The sequence below is a fragment of the Chelonoidis abingdonii genome, chromosome 5 (assembly GCF_003597395.2).
Source record: "Chelonoidis abingdonii isolate Lonesome George chromosome 5, CheloAbing_2.0, whole genome shotgun sequence".
Lineage (NCBI taxonomy): Eukaryota > Metazoa > Chordata > Testudines > Testudinidae > Chelonoidis > Chelonoidis abingdonii.
In genome coordinates this window covers 62944750-62961303 of record NC_133773.1, presented here as the reverse complement: position 1 = coordinate 62961303, position 16554 = coordinate 62944750, and the positions used below count along the sequence as shown (strand labels likewise).

Sequence of the window (16554 nt, the reverse complement as noted above, 5' to 3'; positions counted from 1 at the left end):
GCGGAAAATAGGCCCACAGTTGCAAGAAATCCCATCAGCCAAACCTCCTCTCCCTGGTGCTGTAGATGGCTAGTTTGGCAGGGCAAGGGGAGGTTGAGAAGGAGATCCACGACTTCGTGGGGCCACGGATGGGAGTGCGTAGATAAAAGTCCGGGGAAAGGTGCAACCAGAGAAAGCAGATATTCAGAGGAGCCGGAACTGGGGCTGCAACCTGGCGCACTCCATATAAATAGTGCGCAAGGTCTCCCTTCTCACCACAGAAAGGGCAGGTGTTGGGGACAGGGGTGGAACCGCTCGCCAAGTAACAGACCCGTGACTCACGGCCCCATGAAGGAGCCGCCAACTGACATCTCCAGCGGGCCGCGGGACCAGGGAAGAGTACAAGCTGGCCCACCGGGGCTTCTCACCCTCGAGAGGTGGCAGAAGGTCCCGCCATTTGGTATCGGGGCAGGACGCGAGGGTGAAGTAGTGAAGGGTGTGGAGCACGCGTGTGTACAGATGTTTCTGTGGTGCGGTCTGGAACAGAACCGGCTGCACATTGTGCAGCCGGCTGGCAGTGAAAGGGTGAGGGGGCCGATTGGCTCGACGGGGTAGGGGCCGTATAAAAATGTCCACGGGGCCGGGGTGGAAGGTGGGCGGGGCGTGCCCTCTCGTAGGACCCGGTCGAGGTAAGCCCGAGCAGCAGGCAGCAAAGCGGCCCTCACCTCCTGAAGTACACGCCAGAGAGTATGAGGTCTAGAGAGCCTCCACTTGGGTGAAAGACTCTATAAAAATGCTAGCTCATTAGCAATCCACAGTCTGGAGTGTTACAATCTCCACGAAAACTTCACTGCATTGAAATTATTAAGGCAGGAGACGGGAATGTCTGCCAGATTGTCAATTTTCTGCATTTTAAGAACCTCCAGTCTACCTTTGTTTTGACTTTGTTGAAAATGAGAGCCCAAAGTCAGCCCCTTCTGCCTCTGTCCTGGTGGCTCTGCAAGAAGCTTGTTTTCCATCACATTATTTAATAGTTGCACAGACAGAATTAATGTGGTTTCACATCCCTGTGTGTACTTACTCATTTTATCCTTTATATTAACCCCACAAGCTAAACAGCTCTTCTTTTGGTACAATTTATCCTACCCAATTGTATCACCAGTGATTATTCCTGTGTCTGATCTATAGGGTTATTCAAGATAAATGTGGATAAAACTCACTCTCTCTCTCGGATCCTAAATCACTACTTTGCATGGATCACTTGATCGGGGGCCTGCATGTCTCCTCTAACGCTAGATTCAGGTTAGCAGGATCTGGCTGGTGTACTGTCCTTCCCAGCTTCTCGCTTCCCAGCCAGAGAGAAGGGGACACCTCCCTGCTGCAGTGCTTGCTCCAGCTATCCGTAGGAGCTGCGTCTACCCTTGTCCGAGAGCCGAGTCACATGGGAAGACTAGGAGGGTGTGTGTTTGCAGCTCTGCTACTCCTGAGACATTGTGGGTAGCAGGCTGAGCAGGCGTATCAGCTGCAGCAGCAGCCAGGAAGCTGTCCCCTCCCGCCTCCCTCACACACTTGTTATTCCTCGCACAACTCTGGCGGGGGTGTGTGTGTGTGTGTGTGTGTGTGCTTTAGAGGATTTCCTATTGCTCTAGCAACAGGAATAATGCACCTGACTGCGGCGGGGGGAAGCGGCCGGTGAGGCCAGCGGAGCGCGGCGCAGATGCCAAAGAAATAAAGGAGGTGAGAGCGAAAAGGAAGCATCCGGCAGCGCTGGTGGAGGAGCGCACAGGCTGCGGCAGTGTGTGCGCGGCGAGGGGCCCCCGGCTGAGCCGCAGGACTGTAAATAAACCCCTTACGATGCTGAATTAGAAGCGATCCCCGTGTCATTGCACTGGGCTGCGAGGCGGTGTCTGGGGAGCACCCGGTGCTTGGATTCCCCCGGCTGCGGGGAGATCAGCGGCTCTCGCTTGAGAAGAAGGGGGCGGGAGCAGCGGAGAATGGGGCAGCGACCGCTGCCCCCGAGGGCGAGCAGCAGGTGCCAGAGGCAGCAGGAGCGGCCTCTCCCCCAGGGGAGCAGGAGACGCGGGGGCCTCGGGGCGTCCGGGGCCGGGCTACCGGCGCTGCTCGTGCCCCTGTGGCTGTGCGCGGCGGGGGGCTGCTCAGCCCAGCTGTACAACCTCAGCCTGGCGGTGGATGAGGGGCTCCCGGCGGACACGTTGGTCGGGGACATCCGGGCCGGGCTGCCCCCGGGCGACGGGCAGCCGGGCGGCTTCTTCTTGTCGGAGGGGAGCGGCGAGTCGGCGGTGCTGGCGGATTTCCACGTGCAGCCCGACACCGGCCTCATACACACGGCGCGGCGCCTGGACCGGGAGCGGAGGGCGCGCTACAGCTTCGTGGCGGCCACGCTGCGCGGGGAGATGGTGCAGGTGGAGATCGCGGTCACCGACGTGAACGACCATCCGCCCCGCTTCCCGCGGGACTCGCTGCGGCTCAACGTCTCCGAGCTCAGCCCCCCCGGCACCGCCTTCCGCCTCCCGGGCGCCCGGGACCCAGACGCTGGCAGCTTCGGCACCCAGAGCTACACGCTGCTGGCCGACGGGCAGGAGGCGGCGGCGCCGCTCTTCCGGCTGCGCTACGGCTCCCCCCCGGAGCCGCTGGACCTGGTGCTGCTGCGGCGGCTGGACCGGGAGCGGGCGGACTCGCACCGGCTGCTGATCGAGGCCTGGGACGGGGGCAGCCCGCGGCTGAGCGGCCGCCTGCGGGTGGAGATCCGGGTGCTGGACGAGAACGACAACGCGCCCGCCTTCAGCCAGCGCGAGTACCGGGCCCGCGTGCGGGAGGACGCGGCGCCGGGCACCGCCGTCTGCCGCCTGCTGGCCACCGACCCGGACCTGGGCGCCAACGGCGAGGTGCGCTACCTCATCAACCGCCGCCAGAGCGACCCCGCCGCCTACTTCGCCGTGGAGGAGCGGACCGGGCTGCTGCGCGTCAACCGCCCGCTGGACCGCGAGGCCCGCGCGCTGCACCGCGTCATCGTGCAGGCGCGGGACGGCGGCGCCGAGCCCGAGGTGGGCAGCGCGCTGGTCTCCGTCGCGGTGCTGGACGTGAACGACAATAGCCCGGCCATCCGCGTGCTCTACCTGACCGAGGGCGGCGGCGCCCGCCTCTCCGAGGCCGCGCGGCCGGGGGACTACGTGGCGCGCGTCTCCGTCTCGGACCGCGACGAGGCCGGGGACGAGCTCGGCCTGAGGCTGCAGGGCGGGGACGGGACCTTCGCCCTGCGGCCCGGCGGCACCGCCGGCCTCTATTTCCTCTGCGTGGAGGGGCCGCTGGACCGCGAGAGCCGCGACCTGTACGAGCTGCGCCTGGCGGCCACCGACGGCGGCTCCCCGCCGCTCTCCGCCCACGAGACGCTGCTGCTCCGCATCGCCGACATCAATGACCAGCCGCCCGCCTTCCCGCAGCCCCGCTACAGCGCCGCCGTCTCCGAGGCCGCCTCCCCCGGCACCGCCGTGATGCGGCTCAGCGCCTCGGACGCCGACGAGCCCGGCTCTCCCAACGCCCAGGTGCGCTACGCCCTGGAGGCGGCTCCGGGCCTTGAGCTCTTCCACATCGACCCGCTGAGCGGCGTGATCAGCACCCGGCGCAGCCTGGACCGCGAGCGGGAGTCGGCGCTGGAGCTCCGGGTGGTGGCGCGGGACCTGGGGGAGCCGCCGCTCTCCGCCTCCTGCCTGGTGAGCGTCCGGGTGGAGGACGCCAACGACAACGAGCCGGTCTTCGAGCAGCAGGTCTACAGCGCCAGCCTGGCCGAGCACGCGGGGCCCGGGCACTGCCTGCTACAGGTAACCGCGCTGGGCACCGCGGGCGGGGGGAGAGACCCGCTGGGCAGCTCTGCTGCGGCGGGAGGAAGTGGGGAGTCTCGGGGTTCGTTAAGCCTCTTCTCCCGAGACACTTGGGTTTGTTCTCCGGCTGTGCTCGGGCCTGTAACAGCTTCCTCCTTATGTGGGAACAGGGAGCAGCCCTGCTGGGGTGGCATCGGGGCAGCAAGCCGCCTTGGTAGGGTCTGTATCGGGCTCACATTATGGCCGATGTATTAAACCTCACCTGTTGTGACCCCGAGGCAAGGTTGCCAGAGAGTATCTGAACTCCTATACTGTCAGCTTCACCGTGGTCACTCCCAAATCACAACATTCTCCTCCACGGGCTTCTGGTTTCAAAACATTGCACTCCTTTTGATTGTAAGGCATCACAATTCTCTTCCTGCTTCTCTCATTAGTTAATTGTAAGAAGGAAGCCAAAGAAATAATTTCCTTTTTGCAAACACGGTCACATGTTTAAAACTGGTAGGTCATGTTGATTTGGGTGAAACCAAGGACATTCACACACCCCTTCCAAAATCCTCCCTTCCTAGGCTTCTCTGGAAAACTCCTACAGATTATTATGCAAGAAACATAGAAAAGGGGCATCTGCAGCATGGTACACTCCTTTTGCCAAGTACCATTGAAGATGTGCTGTAGAATTATGGAGTGTCTGTTATCCTCCACCATACATGGATTCCATAGCAGAGTTAACCCTGACAATCAATATTAACTTCACTGTGTATCTGCTTTTTCTTTCATACAAAGGGGTTTCTGGAGGAATGGACTAGCCACAGAGATCCAAGGGAGCACAATTCTATTGAAGTTGGTCTTCTGTGGAGCCAAAGAAAAGCATAAGGATCTCTTGAGACTGTACAGCAGGCTGTGGGTTTTGTCATGTGAGCAGAACCCTGTAACCATTCCATATGAGTGATGCAAACTTTGGTCCTCAGAAGAACAATAGTTTTTTGTGCTCTTTGTGGTTTCTCTGGGGGAAAAGCCTTTCTGGTCCCAAACTGTTCTTCTAAACATTCCACAGATCCAGGGGATACATAGTGTTCTTTCTTTTCCATAGTATTCTCCAGGCTTTGCATTACCATTTGCTACATATGGTATAATAGAACCACTTTTTGACAGTCATGGCTTCAAGATGTTTGTGTAGTTCTGGTTGTGTTGGTACAAGATGAACAAACTGAAAGTGGGGCAATGAGTTATTTTTGCACAAATCTTAGTGTTTATTTTGTACAGTATGCAAACACAGAGTTGGCTAGTTTTTCAACATGGATGCAGTAAAATATGTCCCAACTTTAGGGCCTGAACCTGCAAACACATATTTGGGTGAATAACATCTTACATGGTTTTCAGTAGGGCTGCTCACATGAGTAAAATAACTCATCTCTGTAAGTGTCTGTAGGATCTAGTCCATAGGATGCAACTAAAAAACCCCCCACCAAATCCTCAAAAATTCAGAATAAACTGCTGATAGTGATTTGGACTCTAACTGGAGCCATAGCAGGTAAAAACAAAACAAAACAGGAAGGGAAGCTCACAGTAAGTATATTTTTTCTTAGCTTTGTATGTTCCAACCAGGGTTTATTCACACCATATTTCTGCTAGTGGAATCTTTTTGTTCCAGAGCATTGTGGGGTTTTTCCTAGTGTCTGGTCTCTTTACCATGGAGATATGCTTCCAATTAAATCCTAGTTGTAGCGTATGGATCGCATGAATGATAGATTTTCTCATGTGTGCTTTCTGTCAACAAAGTGATGAAGTATTTTGCAGCTTTATAGCTTTAATTGTGTTCATTTTAATATGAACTACAACCCTTGTAAAAAGTTACAGAAATGTATTATTTGTCTTCAGTAGTGTCCACAATGTGTTTAAGCACTGCAATTAATTGATGCATTTTGTTTTTATAGATGGCGAGTGCTCTTGAATAGCAAGGGCAATTGGTTGGCATTCAACACATAACTGACTTGAAACTAGATTTATTCTCTGGTGGTCTTCATTTCAGCTCCTCCATAGTTATGCTGCTTGGCTTCTGCTCTGCGGTGATGCCACCAAATACATCATTTTACAACATTTTGAGCCCCTATTCAATGATAAGAGCTAGCCTCAATAGGGCTGAACTAAACGGTGTATTTATTGTATTGGGTTTTGTGAAGTGTTTTTTAAAAGATTTAATTTGTATCTCTTGAAGGAGCCGGACAGCATGACTCTGAGGGAACTGAAATGAAGGAAAAAGGAATAATGAGCATAAAAGTTTATCTGCCAATGAACAAGGTCGGTTCACTGACCCTTTGCCATGATGGTTAATGCTAATTTTTTTTAAAAGATGTTTTACTTGCTTGTCAAACTACTACTCCTCTGCCAGTGTGTTGAGTAGAATTTTGCAAGGCTGTTATTTTCAAAATATCCATGTCACCATTGGTTTTTGGGAGTTTTGGCTTATAAAAACTATGTTTTAAAATGCAGTTTGTGTTTTAAACGGTTAGCTCATATTAGCATTCAAGTGTGCTGCAACCAGCTCTTTATTGAAGATAGTGACCTTTAAAACCAAAAACTTCTTCCGCTCAAACTCCTTCCTGGTTACAGGTCACATGATAAGTTTCCTGCTGGCTTCTGCTTTGAGAAGCAAATAGAAGAGCTGGCAAAACCATTTGAGGAGTTCATCTGCTGCTAGTCAGATACTTCAGCCTCATTAGGGTTGCCAAGTGGTAGCAATAGTGAGGAGGATTGCAGCCAGCAGTCCATGGTGCTGAAGGAAAGTTGTTTTTTAAATTGATGTGGCCTCAGTCTACAGTAGGAACTGATTATTCCTGACATGTAGGATTGATTTAGTCAAGTATATATTACTATCCTCAAGGAGGAATGGAGACCAAAAGAAATGTAATATACATACACACAAAAGATAAGGTTGGAGCCCAACAGCAAGGTGCTGGTGGAATGCCCCGCTAAAGTTCAGACACTTCCAGCTGCTAGGAATGGGGAGGGTGTTGGGATTTGTACATGGGTGTTGACCCTGCATTCTAGCTGAGGGCTACATTTTTCTCATCGCTTTGCATATGTCTAATAAATTGTGAAGCTTCAGGTCAGTGGCTTGGACAATTGGATGAGTGAAAAAGCTTTCCCCCCCCCCTCTCTTTCGCACCCCTCCAGAGCCTCCTGGCTGTCTTGAGGAGGATAGGGCTATTTTGTGGTAACTGCTCTCCCAGAGGTTTTCAGCTGCAATTAATGATGGGGAGGGAAAAAGTCTCTGTTTTTCCACTCCTCCTCTAGCCATTTTCTTGGGACCTATAAGCCCAGTATCTGGCTTTGTTACTGCTCATAACTTTACCAAGAACCTGCATGAAACTGACATCATTATTAATTGTGTCCTTGCTGCTTCCATGGTTCTGAGTAGAATTTTGTTAAGTGAAGAATTTTGTTAATTTCGCTTTACTGCTGCTTGGCAAACTTGTTAGCAGCAGAAACGGACTGAAGCAATCTGCATAATAATGAATGATGCTCTGCATTGGTTTACCTTTCGTTCACAACTGTGGGAGCTAAAAACCTTTTTAAAATGAAAATTTAAATTCTGCAGAAATGATAGTTTAAACCCCTTTGTTCATCAGGGAAATCTTCCCACTCTGCAATGATGAGGAGTAGATTTTTCAACCCAGATGGGTAAAGTATAGAAACCTCTTACTTTCTCCCCACTAAACTGATGATTGGTAACAAAGAGCTGTGTTCTAGATCTTGCCAGTAGTTGCTCTGCTCTACTACCCTACTATAAATCTAGTAAGGTTGGTAAATACTGGACATGGTTTTCATCTGTATCCAAATGACAAGATGTGGTCAAGAATTTTTGCCTGACAAGAAATTTTACTGCTGTTTGGGTTTTCTTCATTTCTATTTTTTTCTTGTTGGAAATGATGTCTGGTAGACTAGTCGTGTGGACGGTACTGGATCACTCTGCACCTAAATCTGCATTTGATTAGTTTCACTGGTTTTACAAATATCCATAGCTTGAATGAACTGCCCCTCTCATGTGGAAACAATGTATGCTTTCAGTGCTCCAGTGCGGACCACCATGGGAAAATGCCATTGCCTATACTTTAAGTGCAGTCTCAGGAGCAATGAGAAAAATTTAAAATTTTATTCATACTGATTCATTTTATTCGCGCAGATTTTCTTGCAAACCTAGCTAATTTAGTAGAAACAGTTGCTTCATCTCTTGGTTTGATATTGTTTCTGACCAATGTGGTGTTCAGCAAGCACTCAGGAAGGTTAGAGAGATGCAAGTCAGCTATTAACTGCAATGCAACAGTTACTGCATAAACACATAGATCAATCTGACCTGTCCTTACAATATCCCTGCTGCTCAGTGAGAGACAAAGTATTTTCTGGAAAATAAACTGAATTTATATGCAGTAGCTGAGATAAGAAGTTATCAGTTCAAAGAAGCTGACAGCATAATGACTGCATCACTGAGAAAAACAACTAGATTTGAATAATTTGGAATCACCACCTGAAATCTAAACAAACAGAAATATCCTTAAAAGGGAGTGTGTGTGTGTGTGTGTGTGTGTGTGTGGAGGCGAACCAAACAGAAGTGAATGGGTTATTGGATGTTGTGAAGTAGAGGGGAAGAGTATGCATTGAAATGCAGAGAGTAAATTTGTTAGTTATAAATTTTGTAGGTTTTTTTTAAAATTGTTGTGCTACTACACGCAAGCCGTTATGGTTTATAAGCACACTTCTCTTAAACTCACTGTTTACTGGTGAGATGAGGACAAAGCAGAAACAAAAAATAGCAACAGACAACAAGATGAGCTCAGAGAAGAAGGTGAAACTCTGTAAATGAAACTAGGTAACATAAGCAAAAAGTGTTTACATTAAAAACAAACAAGCAAGCGGAATACCAGCCATCCCAAAACAGTGCTCCACTCAGCCTTGCCATCAATTGAGCCCTTAGAGCCTGGGTGAAAAGACCTGCCTTTTCTCCCCCCAAATACTCTTCCCCTTGTGTGTCTCCAGTAGAGATTTTTTTTTTTATAGCTCTTTCCTTTTCACAGGAGTCCAGGACAAGGAACTGGGAAGTTGGAATAAACTCTTTTTGTATACTGGGACTAGATAATGCCCCTGCACCTTCTCCTACTTGGTCTGACAAATATACGGCCCACAACACAAGTGATACCCCACTCCTCACCCAGCATGTGAAAATGAATTAGCATTCTAGTGTGCTACTGCCAACCTAATGGCATACAGTGAAGGAATAGAGCCAGATACCAGGAAATGATCCTGGGATTGGTATCTTCCATGGCTTTTGTCTAAGCTGCAAGGGGTTTATCCACAGAACTGGTCAGGTATAGGTTCCAGTAGTTCATGGATTAGGGACCCAATTTTATGGAGTTCCAGGGGCTTCTGTATAGATTATTTAGTTTAATCTTTCTATCTACCCAATGAGACTCAGTGCTCAGTCTGGAAGTCTAGTTTTGCAGTTTTCAAACTATGGATTTGTGTCTCCAGAGATAACGTGCTTGTTGACAGCAAAAATGTTTTAAAATAAATAATATATAGAGGTGAGAAATAACATACCTCAACCCTATTGTCCCTCTGCAAATCTGTGTACACAGAGTCAATCCTTACCTCTCTCTAAAAGTGCAAAGTTTCAAAAAGTTCAGTGAATAGAAGATAGTTGGGGATGGAATACATCTGGACAAGGAGAAGAAGTCTGGAGATCAATGTGAGAAGGGAGGGACAGGCAGTAGACACAAAAGTGAAACTGTTTGAGCAGCATATTTCTGAAGTCTTAAGGTCTTTCTGAGTGTAGCCTTCATTGATTTGAGATCTGTCATACAATTCTCTCACTAAGAGGGAAAACCTATAATGGCAGCAGGGTGTAAAAGAGACCCAGTTTGGGAATAAGAACCATTCAAGAAATATGCTTGCTGATGATGCTTTAAAGAAAGTCAAACCAGTGAACAAGTAGAAGTCACTTAAGCCCTTGGATTCAGAGACTGTTGAAGTGACAATCTCACTTTTAACAGCAGTAGATTTTTCTGCTGGTGTAGAAAGAATATTTTCTTCCTTTGGACTAATTCATTCCAAATTGAGAAATCGTTTGGGACCTGAAAAAGCAGGAAAGCTTGTTTTTCTTTTCCAGATTCTGGAAAAAAGGGGAAAATGAAGTTGAAGAAGACTGAGTTAGCTGCAGAAGCCAATATTTTAAGTTTCTCATGTTGAGCTGGCTGACATCGTCAATTTAATTTTTATTTAAAAAAAATAATTTAACTACTTTAGTTAAAAACAACTTTAACAAAAACAAACCTGATTTTAAAGAACTTGAATGTTTAACTAAATTCAAAAATTCATATGCTTGTTTTGTTAAAATTGAAGAAAAAATTCTAGAAGACATAATGTTGTTTCAGTTAAATAAAACAATTTAAATGTCTGTCTGGTAATATTCTCCTCTTAATACAGCATGGAAAGCAAATCCTCCAAATATTAATGATTAACCTGTAGAACTGGAGATAGTTTACCTCCCAATGTCTTCATAAGTATCTGCTCCAATTACCTTTGGTAAATGAAATGACCAATCATTCATTTTCTGATATAGCTGAAAAACTAATCTGAAAAGTTTTCAGAATAAATCACTTAAAAATGTATAGTGTGTACCTTCTAAATGAAACCTACATCTGTCTCTGAGTTGTGAAGAATATGTATTAAGGTTATAACAGCCAACAAGAATACACTTTTATGTAGAAATCCATGATTAAATCAAGTCTTCCTAACTAGTGATTTCAATTATGATTTAAATGATTTGATTTAAATCAATTCGATTTAAATCAAATCCACTCTGCCTGGAACTGGGTTGGGTTTGACAAATTTCCCAATTTGGTAAAAATGCTGAGGGGGGGAAAAAGTTTCAAAGTCAGTTTTCCAGTTCAAAATGACTTTTTGTTTCAATATTTACATTAGTTAGACTGGAAAAGATTTTTTAAAAGCTGAAATCCAAACAAAACACTTCAGAATTATTAAAACAAAATGTTCTGATTGACTGAAAACAAACAGTTCAGTTTTTTTAATAATTTTAAAAATTTAGACTTTTCATCTTGATTCAAGATGGGGCAAAAAATTTAAACTCTGAGTTATTTGTGGGCCAGGAAAACTGTTTCCTGTCCAGCTTGAAGGGTAAGTGTGATAAGGGTAAAGTGGGTCAGAGGTGATAATAGCACAGCATCCATAGTTCTGTTGCCTATTGCACAGGCCTCTTCTTTTATTTTTATTTTATTTTTAATCACCATATATAATGGTAGAGGTAGCATGGGAGGGTGCGCTTTCTACACAGCATGAATCTCCACTCTGGCAATTCCTGTGTGTCAGTGCACAGGGGGAGGCTTGGGATGGGATGAAGCCGGAGGATCTGCCTCTGTAGAGTTCCTCACAATTCCCCCCCCTTCGTGTGCCAAAGAGGATCTCGTAGAAGAGCCTGCAGACCTCTGAGTCTGGTGGTGAGGATTCCTCCCTGTCTGTGCCCATGTTTCACTCCAGTGCCAACTTGGTTACTTGGGCTGTGGGTTGGATTTGCCCTGTAATGATTTGTGCTGAATAGCTTTAGACTGAATAATACACGCTGCAGAATCATACCATATGCATTCAGTGTTAACATAAATGGATAAGTTGCAAAGTACTCTCCTACAATTCTATGGGCCTCAGTCTCATGGGTGATGACAAACTAGCTCTCTTCTGAGCTGCTAATCATAGTGTAGTGCTTTGAGGAATCAGTGGAAGTCTTGGCTCTAAATTTCTTTGCTAATGTAGGTTTAAATCAGTCAACTTTATTTTGAAACTTTTTTGAATGATTATGAATGCTTTTCAGTATCCATTGTAGTGCTGCTTATAGAATTTTAGTGTGGTATGTGTCAGCAATACAGTATTAACTGACATGCCACTATAGTCAAGGATCTGTCAGTGTTTTTAGTCTTTGCTGACTCTGTGTGGGGAATATTAACATTTCTCTTTCATAACAACAGGCTGAAATTTGACCTGTAAATTTTCATTTAATTTAATTCTGTTTAAGTGCTCTTCTGCATATCTGACACTAGGATCCATTTTCTGGTGCATTAAGAACATAATATATTTTGTATCCTAAAATGTACCTAGTAACTGTCCTTTGAATCATTTTGATGCAAAACATTGTCCTGATGCGATTTTGCAAAGAGAAATGTTTCAACCTGTAGCAAGACCAGTAAATCAAATTCTGACATAAATTTGTCATGTAAACTCTTCAAGGAAGAGACAGTGTTATATTTTAGGTTCTATGAATGTTTACAGTACTATATAAATGTTTTAGTTGTAATATTAAAATGTATTATTTAAAAATGTTTTAGGATTAATATCAGTAAGTGCTCTGAATAAAAGTCAGTGTAACATTATTATATTGGTGCAGTAACAGTAGTGGCTTTGAATGGCGGTGTAGTTAAAGAATCAGGTGTGAAATACCTAGTTTTCTGGGCGCTGATAGGATGAATTGACTTATCATCCTTCTGAAGTAGACCATTTGGTCACTATGCATTTTACTGTGCATCACAATGTCCAGAGTAGCTCATGACTCAAGGTGCTTATCTCAGGGCAGACAGTCAGAAAACACAGCAGACATACCAAAGTAACGGTGTGTTCTATAATTAGATTTCACCAAGTCAGTGACAAATGTGAACTCTTGGATCACTATACCAATCTTACCATAGAGTCATAAACAGTTGCCTTAGACACTCCAGTTTATCTTGCCACATAGACAACCTGGTTACTTACACCAAAACCCACATCACATTTAGGTTGCTTTCAGTTGCAAGAGGCCAGTCAGTTACCCCAGATGAATTGATACTGTAGGTCTTATACCAAAGACAATACTGGTAGCCAATTCTGTGGTTAACTAACTGTTTATTACCTGAGAAAAGGAAGTGAGAGTTATTGAGAGGTTAAAGCTGTTAAAATATATGCACAGTGAGTCACAGTTTGTAATTGCAAATAGTGGCAGTGATGTAATAAACTGCCAGTGTTCCAAAAGTCTTTTTAGGGTACCCAGATTGTCTCTGGGGATCTCGGCTTTGCATCTGGTACACTTTCCTATAAGAGTCCAAATAGTCCAGAGATTCAGGGTCTTTTCTTGAATCCATACTTATCGCATTTTCTCATAGAAAACAAGCTGACAGGGTTGCTACCCATATTGGCTTTTCCGTTGATGGAGAGTGAGGAATACATTCAGAGTCTTTAATCTCTGATCATCAGACACAATGACCACTTGCTTTGAAATTAGCACTTTTCTGTTAAAAGGTCTTCATTTGCATTTCACAAAGCTTCTTTCTCATTTGATGGGTTATTTAGTTACACGAGTATATACAATATAAGTGTTTGCTACATTATATTGGGATACAGATAGGTGAGAACTATGTAAGTAACATCCCACTCATTTTCATGAAGTTTAAACACCAAATACACTCCTATATTGAACAATCACTTTGATCTATAATAAAATACTAGCGAATTGGCCTGGGGCTCAGGCATGAGCTTGCCCCTAGTCTGCTAGTGTCACATTGTGTGAACATCTTTTTAATGAGATTTTAAGAAGTAAAGTCTTGTCTGCTCTAAACGGACTTTAAAATCCTGTGAGACCTTTGTTTTTTTAAAGGTAGATGTTTCCTCATTACCTTTGCCCAAATGTTCCCTTCCATCAGTGTGGTGCAGTATAAGGTAAACTGATTGTTTGCCTGGAAACTGGGTACTGTATAACAGTAGAACATTGTTTTTATTATGCAGTGTATAGGTTTCAATATATGTTGTAGATGTATGTTTAGTGTATGATTTAGAGTAAGAGAGAAACTATACAGTAGAAAGGTGCATTATATAATGTATTGTATATTGTATTCTAAACTATGCCCTGTACAATAGCACAAGCACTCTTGGTGATTTTATAAGATACATTGAGATGCTCTCGGTATCTGAGTGGAAGAGAGAATTATTTGTGTACGCTGTATAGTCTGTGTGCTTGGTAAGTGTTTCATTGTCTAGTATATCATCTTCACACATTCAAATTAAATATTTATAAGATTTTTCCTATATGCAGTGATATTTTCAAATATCTAACACAGCATATGCATTTTTTAGTACAGGAGATTCTGCTTGCTAAATCTTTTTTTCCTTACTCATTCAAAATGTCAGTTGACTTAAATGGGAGTTTTGTGTGAATAAGGTGAGAAGGTATTGGTGCTGTGTGTGTGTTTTCATAATATAGTAGTGTATAGTATAGGTGATTAAAGCCCAGATCCTGGACTGTAGCTTAGTGCACAGTGCAACAAAGGAATGGTATATACCACCTTTGCACTTTCCATAATGCTGGGGTGGCTCTGTGCCTGCCTGTTTTCTAGGTGTAAATTAGAAGCTGCAGACTGCTCTAATTTGTACCAGATGCCATTGACCTCAGCGGAACAATTGGCAGCCAGAGCTTGCTGGGGTATGGATAACCCAGTCATACTCCCTTTTCCCTTGGCTATGTTTCCTATGTTGGTGTAACTTGTAAGGTGGGTGTGGCCTAGAAACCACAACCTCAACCCTGTACAGGTTGAACCTCTCTAGTCCGGCACCCTCAGGACCTGACCGAACCAGAGAATTTGCCAAAGCACGGGAGGTCGATGCAGAGTGCCAGCGGGTCTCCATGAGCGTGGGAAGTAGAGGTGCAGGGGTGCTGCAGCAAGCCCAGGCTTTGGGCCCAGCGTGGCCTCCACCCAGGGGTCCTGCTGCCACTTGGCGTCCTGGATGTGAGCTCCTATCCAGGGTCCCAGCCATTGGCCCCAGGTCCTCCTCCCTTCCGGAGCTTGAATACTGCAAATCAGCTGTTGTGGTGCTTTGGAAGTACTGGGAAGGAGGAGGAGGAGTTAGTGAGCGTGAGACCGTGGGCTGAGGGAGGGGGGAGCTTGACATCAGTGGATGCTCCGCACCCACTAATTTTTCCCTGTGGGTGCTCCAGCCCGGGAGCACCCATGGAGTTGTGCTTATTCATAGATTCATAGACTCTAGGACTGGAAGGGACCTCGAGAGGTCATCGAGTCCAGTCCCCTGCCCTCATGGCAGGACCAAATACTGTCTAGATCATCCCTAATAGACATTTATCTAACCTACTCTTAAATATCTCCAGAGATGGTGTCATAAACAGATAGCTAAGGGTTAATGTTTCTTTTGCCTGTAAAGGGTTAACAAAGGGAACCAAACACCTGACCAGAGGACTAATCAGGAAACTGGTTTTTCAGCTCCGGAGGGAATTTTTGGGTGTGTTTTGTCTGTGTTCTGTCTGTGCTGTGGCTCTGAGAGTGAACTTTCTTCTTCAAGTTCTGTAATCTTCTGTTTCCAAGTTGTAAGTACAAAGGTAGAAAGACAGTAAGCTCTATTGGTTTTTTTGTATTTACATGTGTGTAGTTGCTGATGTCTAAATTGTATATCTTTTGAATAGGCTGTTTATTCATTTTTCTTTAGCAATTGACCCTGTATATTGTCAACTTGATCAGAGAAAGTTCTATTCTTTCTTTTCTTTTTATATAAAGCTTTTTTAAAACCTGTTTGAGTTTTTCTTGTAGGCTAAGGAACGAAGGGAGGGGAAATCTCTGTGTTAGATTGACTATGTTGAATGTGCATAGTCTTGTGAGGGGAGAGACACTTTAATCTCTCTGGGTTGTGTTCAGGATGAAGCAGGAAATCTCCTAGTGATCCAGCGGAAGTTCTGGAGGAGTAAGAAGGGAAGGAAGTGGTTATTTCCTTGTGTGTAGACTAGGGCATCTGAGTCTTAGGGTCCCCAGGAAGGTTTGGGAGACAGAGTGAGCAAACAGTGGAATTTTTTGGCTGTGCAGCGTATCAGATCTAAGCTGTAATTACTTAGAGGATTTATTAGGCACCAATTTTGGACGCTAAGGTTCAGAATTGGATTTATGCTTATGATAGATGGAGATTCACACCTCCTAGCCATTTATTCCAGTGTTAACCACCCTGAGGACTTTTTCTAATGCCCACCTAAATTCCCTTGTTGCAGTTAAGCCCATTGCTTCTTGTTCTATAATTAGAGGCTAAGGTGAACAAGTTTCTCCTCCTCGATGACACCTTTTAGATACTAAAACTGACTACGTGTCCCCTCTCAGTCTTCTCTTTCCAAATAAACAACCCAATGTTTCAGCCTTCCTTCGTAGTCATGTTCTGAAGACCTTTAATCATTCTTGTTGTCTTCTCTGGACCCTCTCCAGTTTCTCCACATCTTTCTTGAAATCGGTGCCAGAACTGGACCAATACTCAATTGAGCCTAAACACAGAGTAGAGCAGAAGAATGACTTTCGTGTCTTGTTTACACACCTGTTAATGCTCAGAATAATTTGATTTTTTCAACAGTTCACTCTGTTGACTATATTTAGCTGTGGTCCATATATCCCTAGATTTTTCTGCCATACTCCTTCTAGACAGTCCTTTCATTCTGTATGTGTGAAACTGATTGTCTTCTCTAAGTGAGCACTTTGCATTTGTCTTTATTGAACTTCATCAGTTTACTCACCATTTCTCAGTTTGTCCAGATCATTTTTGAATTATGACCCTTCCTCAAAGCAGTTTGCAACCTCCATTTGGTATGTATGCAAACTTAATAAGCACTTTCTATGCAACAGTTTCCTGTTACTGTTTCTCATCCTCATGAGCAGTGGCCTAC

At 45.5% G+C, this 16554-nt stretch overlaps 1 protein-coding gene across 1 annotated transcript in view; it reads left to right on the top strand.

Annotated features, from left to right (window-relative positions):
- Positions 1-1599: 1599 nt before the first annotated feature.
- DCHS2 (dachsous cadherin-related 2) overlaps positions 1600-16554 on the top strand; it is a 224657-nt gene continuing 209702 nt past the window's right edge. The window contains exon 1 of the mRNA XM_032779109.1: positions 1600-3818. Coding sequence (XP_032635000.1) covers positions 1974-3818 — 1845 coding nt within the window. The 5' untranslated portion in view covers positions 1600-1973. The remainder of the gene's footprint in view (positions 3819-16554) is intronic.